The following is a 6,000-nucleotide window of genomic DNA, read 5'->3' on the forward strand; positions in this document are numbered from 1 at the left end:
ACTGAAAGGTGGCGGCCCACAATTAGTTTATATTTTTTTTTTTTTACAAAAATCAAATAAAAGGAAAAAAGTAAAAAAAAAGAAAAAAAAAAAAGAAAAAACCTCCATCTGAGATTCAGCGATAAACATGCTCTTACCTCACTGCTGTTGAAGTAAAAACAAATTACACTTGACTTTTATTATTTCTTGTGTTTATTACTCTACTAATTTTCCTCCTATTTATTCCAATTAACCAATCACACTTATTATTAACTTAAACAAAACAAAATTGATCCAAAAAATTTTAAAAGGGAAAAAATGTGTCAGAGAGTGAGAGGAGATTGGGATGTTCCAGGAACTCCCTTGATTCCCTCGACCTTTTTCCTACGTATTGCGTGTGATGTGACGCAAACGCGTTCTCTTTTGCCCTTCGCATTAGTCTGTTTTTACTATTTTGCCATCACACATCCGTACAAAGTACAAAATCCGTTCGATCTGAATAATAATCTTAAAAATTTTCTTAGAAGTTGTGTAAAAATATTTAAAGAGATGTAACAAAAGTCCGCCTATTAAATATTACTAGTACGTAGGAGACGAATATGTATATTTACAAGACAAGTGAGTAGAAAAGCCATTGCCAATCTCAGTTAGAGTGGCGAAAAGAATCAATGGAGTTGTTGTAGTACACACTTTATTCTCTATGGGCCAATGTCAACTATAAACCTAGATTTTTCTTTTTTTCTATAAACCTAGATTTGATGTACATTATATTTTGTTTCTCTTTTTTGGAAAGCTTGTTTCTCCCTTTTGCTTGCATTGTTGGTTACTCTTCATCCTTGTGATTTGTTTTTGTTTTTATTTTTCTTTTTGGTTTTAATATGCTTATGAAGATTCTCAAGGATTTTCTTATGCAAAACTTTTGCATACATCTAGCCTCTAACCGTCCATACCATAGTTTATGGGTTTTAAACTTTTAATGTCCGCTCTTTCGGCATGTGAGTTTTATCTTACGTAACGGATATAATGTAAATTTTAAAAAATTCAAAAGATTTATTTACTTACGTTACAATCACCACGTGTTTTTATGTATTGTATAGAAGACGACACCGAAAATTATTTTTCTAATAAATTATATATCTTTCTATTATTTCAGATTAATCATACTTAATTCTAGATTTTATGGACAAATATCTAGAAACCACATTTTAATAACAGAAATAATTAAATAATTTTGGTAAAACATTTTCATGTACACAGGTAGTCGGGATGTCACAACATCTTTTGGAAGATCTCTGAACTTCTTATTTTTATATTTTTTGATTAATTTAGGGGTATTTCAAACTTATAAAAGGGTCCATATTAATCTTTAAAAAATAATAAGCGCATGATTGAACTCTTTTTCTGGATATTTAATGAGATTTATGGCCACAGAGGGTCAAGCTTTTAACATAGTTTTTTTTCCTTACGTACTCGCTCACATCGTTTTGAGAAGATGATGTTTTTCAGGTACTGCCTTGTATAAACACTAGAAGACAGACTCTTCTCTCTTCCAGTGGATGAAAGCTACTCGGATAGTGAAACAGCCATCTTGCAATGTAGTAGCTAGAGTCAAGGTTTCACTCTGGCGATGTTGCTTTCTTCCTTAGGCAGTTTCATATCAGTTTGTAGTAGTCAGTTTAGGTAAATCTGGTTAACTTCGGTTTAGAGCTTATGCTTGTATCAATTTTTTTTTAATCCTGCATATATATATATAAGAAAAAAGTCATCATACATTTTAAATTAATAAGATCAGCTTCAATATTTTTGCTATTTTCTTATCAACCATGAAACATACTGTATTAGAAATTTATAAATTTAGTAATTTACAATGGCAAAAGTGACAAAGAGTAATAAAAAAAAGGAAAAAAGTTTCCTAGCTATACGACGTTTACGCTAATATGGTGGAAACCATCCGATGTATTAGAATGTGTCAGTAACTACACGAAATTTATGTTAATACATGCCACATGTACGAAGTTTATGTTAATATGGTGCCAACATCACAGTCGGGTTAAATTGATCTAAATTTAACTTAATGGAATCAATCCGTAATTTATTAAGTTTAATAAATTTAATAATTTTTCCAAAAAAACTGATTTATTAAGATTAATAAATCTAATTGATTTTATTAATGAACTTAATAAACTTAAGAAATTCCTAAACTTAATGATTTATTAAATTTAATAAATTAATTAAAATTAATTAAAATTAATAATTTACTAAACTTAACAAAGTTAATAAATTTATAAATCTTACTAAAATTATTAATCTTATTACACCTATTAATAAAATTAATAAACTTTATAATTTATGAAAATTAAATATATAAATTTAATTATTAAATGATTAAACTTATTAAAAATATTAATAAAATTATTAAACTTAAATAAATTAATAAAATTAACAGTTTATTAAATTAAATAAATTTAATAAACATAATTTTTAAAAAAAAAAATAATTATAAAACTTAATCAAATTAATAATCTTAATAAACTTAATTATTTATTAAAATTATTAAACTTATTAAACATAATAAATTTATTAAACTTAATAAAATAATAAACTTAATAATTTATTAAACATAATAAATTAATTAAACTTCATAAATTTATTAAAACTAATAAATTTAGAAACATAATAAACTTTATGATTTATTGAACTTAATAAAATTTTAAAACTTAACTTAATAAACTTAATAACTTATTAAAATATATAAATTTATTGGTTTTATTAATTTTAAGTTTAATAAGTGTAATAGTTTTAATAAGTTTAACAAAATTATTAAATTTATAAAATTAGTAAATTATTAATTTTAATTAATTTATTAAATTCAATAAATTATTAAGTTTATTAAGTTCATTAATAAAATCAATTAGGTTTATTAATCTTTTTTTGCTAAGAAAGGTTTATTAATTTTAATAAATCAGTTTTTTGAAAAATTATTAAATTTATTAAATTTAATAAACTACGGATTGACCTCATTAACTTAAATTTAGATTAATTTAACCCGACTGTGATGTTGGCATCATATTAACATAAACTTCGTATATGTGGCATGTATTAACATAAATTTCGTGTAATTATTAACACATTTTAATACATCGGATGGTTTCTACCATATTAGTGTAAACTTCGTGCAGCGTGAAAACTTTTTTCCAAAAAAGACAATGGTTAGTGGCTTAGTGCTAATACTGCCGTCCAAAAGTCAATGGTCAGAGTGGCATTTTAAGTGAATAAAAGGAATAAAAGGGACATTTAATAGGGTCCAAGCGTGTCATGACATTTTACACTTTTTATATCCTCTCCATCCTCAACAACAAGCTTTGATTCTTGAGTATGCAATCAAACCTTCTTCTTCTCTCTGTTCCCTTCCAGTAATCTCCAACACCAATCGCTTCAGGTTCTCTCCTTAAGATTAGCTTTCGTGATAATCTATGGCACTACTACTCCCTTTCTCCTTTATTTGTCATGTCAACACTTTTCAATTCCATTTACTCTTCTTTTTTTCCCTTATATTGAACTGTGTTCTTCTTATATAATTCAACTCTGTTTCAGGCCTCTTATATGTTTTTGAATCCCAGCTTTCATGTGCCTTTAGTTGTTGGGTTTGAAGGATATGAGATTATACCTCAGTAGCCAAAATCAATTTGTCTATGTCCTATCTTGTGTTGATTTAGAATTACATAAATGTATAAAAATCATGACTTTTTTAACCCTCTCAAATTTAATCTTTTCAGTCCAATAGTTGAATCCCTGATTTCAGGGTTGACTCTGAACTGATTTGGTTTCTGGGATAAAAGTTTCTATCTTTGGTAATAGAAATCTTAAGGCAGTACCAAAAAAACCCATTTTGTATTCTTGAAAGATGTTAGATCTGTTTTTGTGATGACCCCTATGATCTGATGGGGTTTGCAAAATGGGTTTTGAGTACATTCTTGTCGCATACGTCTTAGAAATAAACTGTTCACTAGAACTAGACTCTTTGCTTCTATTTAAAGTTGCCTCACTTGTCCTTCTATTCCTTTTCCATGTAGACAGGTCGGTTCAGTCAAAGACGATTCACTAGAGGGTTATAATGCAAACATCTCAGAAACATCACACTGCAGCTGGACTTCACATGCTGTATCCTCAACCACACTGTTCACCTCAGTTTCAAATGATAGACAACAACAACAACAATGGCTCATCCAAAGAAAGCTTCTTCACCCTCGAATCATCCGGTCCTCTTCCTTCCTATGACTCCCCTTCCGTGAGCATCACATCTGCCCGGACTCCGTTCTCTCCTCACTCATGCATCTCTGATCCGCATCCTTCCCCTGAAAACGTCTACGGATCTCCCTTGAGCGCAGCGTCTTCCTACGTCTACGACGAAGCCGGGATCAAGAGCAAGATCCGTGAGCTTGAGGACTCCCTGCTCAGCGGTGACCCCAAAGTCGAAGAATACTCAGGCTTCAGCCCAGCTGCTGGGAAGTCATGGAACTGGGATGAGCTCTTGGCCTTGACTCCGCAGTTAGACTTGAAAGAAGTGCTAATGGAGGGGGCCCGGGCGGTCGCCGACGGTGACTTCGCTACAGCCTGTGGCTTCATCGACGTCCTGGAACAGATGGTGTCGGTCTCAGGGACTCCGGTCCAAAGGCTAGGTGCTTACATGGCGGAAGGGCTTAGAGCGAGGCTCGAAGGCTCTGGAGGGAATATATACAGAGCCTTGAAGTGCAATGAACCGACGGGAAGGGAGCTCATGTCTTACATGGGAGTTCTCTACGAGATCTGCCCTTACTGGAAGTTCGCGTACACGGCATCAAACGCCGCTATCTTGGAAGCAACGGCAGGTGATAGCAAAATCCACGTCATCGATTTCCAGATCGCGCAGGGGTCACAGTACATGTTCCTCATCCACGAGCTCGCGAAACGTCCAGGTGGCGCGCCGTTGCTGCGTGTCACGGGGGTGGATGATTCGCAGTCCAGGTATGCACGCGGGGGAGGGCTCGGTTTGGTAGGTGAGAAGCTAGCGAAGATGGCAGAGTCTTGCGGTGTGCCGTTTGAGTTTCACGATGCGGTCATGTCCGGGTGCAAGGTCCACAGGGAGCACTTAGGTGTGGAGCCTGGGTTTGCAGTAGTTGTGAACTTCCCTTACGTGTTGCACCACATGCCTGACGAGAGCGTGAGCGTGGAGAATCACAGAGACAGGCTGCTACACCTGATCAAGAGCCTCGGGCCACCGAGGCTCGTGACGCTGGTGGAGCAGGAATCCAACACCAACACGTCGCCTTTCCTGTCGCGGTTCGCGGAGACGCTTGATTATTACACGGCGATGTTCGAGTCGATAGACGCGGCGAGGCCGAGGGATGATAGGCAGAGGATCAGCGCGGAGCAGCAGTGTGTGGCGAGGGACATAGTGAACATGATTGCGTGCGAGGAGAGGGAGAGAGTTGAGAGGCACGAGGTGCTTGGGAAGTGGAGGGTGAGGATGATGATGGCTGGGTTCGTGGGATGGCCTGTTAGCAGATCCGCGGCGTTTGCAGCGAGTGAGATGCTTAAAGGTTACGACAAGAACTACAAACTAGGAGGGAGTGAAGGAGCGCTGTATCTGTTCTGGAAGAGGAGACCAATGGCTACATGTTCCGCTTGGAAACCAAACCCAAATCAGATTGTGTAGGACACATGGTGGTTGAACTGAGAGTGGATGAAGAAGAGTACACAACAGACACATCTCTCACCTGTAATTTTTTGAGGATGTGAATGATGTTTTCAGCTGTAGCAAAACTATAAGTCAACTAGTTTAAATACTATATATTTGTATACAAGCAAACCTGGTAATGTTTTTTTTCTCTTAAATTTGCTGTTGTGTTGCTGTTGTTGTGGGCGTGGGTGCTACTACTACTAGTGAAGTAGTGAGAACTACCAATATAACCAAAGCATTACTTAATCTTCTGGACCAAAGGTTTGATTCAGACCAATATTTACAGGTCAGGTTGTGGTTCC

At 35.0% G+C, this 6,000-nt stretch overlaps 1 protein-coding gene across 2 annotated transcripts; it reads left to right on the forward strand.

Annotated features, from left to right (window-relative positions):
* Nucleotides 1–3,286: 3,286 nt before the first annotated feature.
* On the forward strand, nt 3,287–5,702 carry LOC130502888 (scarecrow-like protein 13). 2 transcript variants are annotated; one of them, XM_056997648.1, is made up of 2 exons: nt 3,287–3,418; nt 4,053–5,702. In XM_056997648.1, exon 2 carries the CDS (start codon nt 4,094–4,096, stop codon nt 5,672–5,674), a length of 1,581 nt encoding a protein of 526 aa, XP_056853628.1. In that variant the 5' UTR covers nt 3,287–3,418; nt 4,053–4,093; the 3' UTR covers nt 5,675–5,702. The 2 variants fall into 2 exon arrangements, with proteins under 2 accessions (XP_056853628.1, XP_056853629.1); XM_056997649.1 differs by having other exon boundaries at nt 3,295–3,418; nt 4,057–5,702.
* The last annotated feature ends 298 nt before the right edge of the window (nt 5,703–6,000 follow it).

This window comes from Raphanus sativus, unplaced genomic scaffold (assembly GCF_000801105.2).
Source record: "Raphanus sativus cultivar WK10039 unplaced genomic scaffold, ASM80110v3 Scaffold0727, whole genome shotgun sequence".
Lineage (NCBI taxonomy): Eukaryota > Viridiplantae > Streptophyta > Magnoliopsida > Brassicales > Brassicaceae > Raphanus > Raphanus sativus.

Bases quoted from the DNA above. Each gene is read 5' to 3' on its own strand.
- LOC130502888 (XM_056997648.1), top strand. From the start codon at position 4,094: ATGCAAACATCTCAGAAACATCACACTGCAGCTGGACTTCACATGCTG.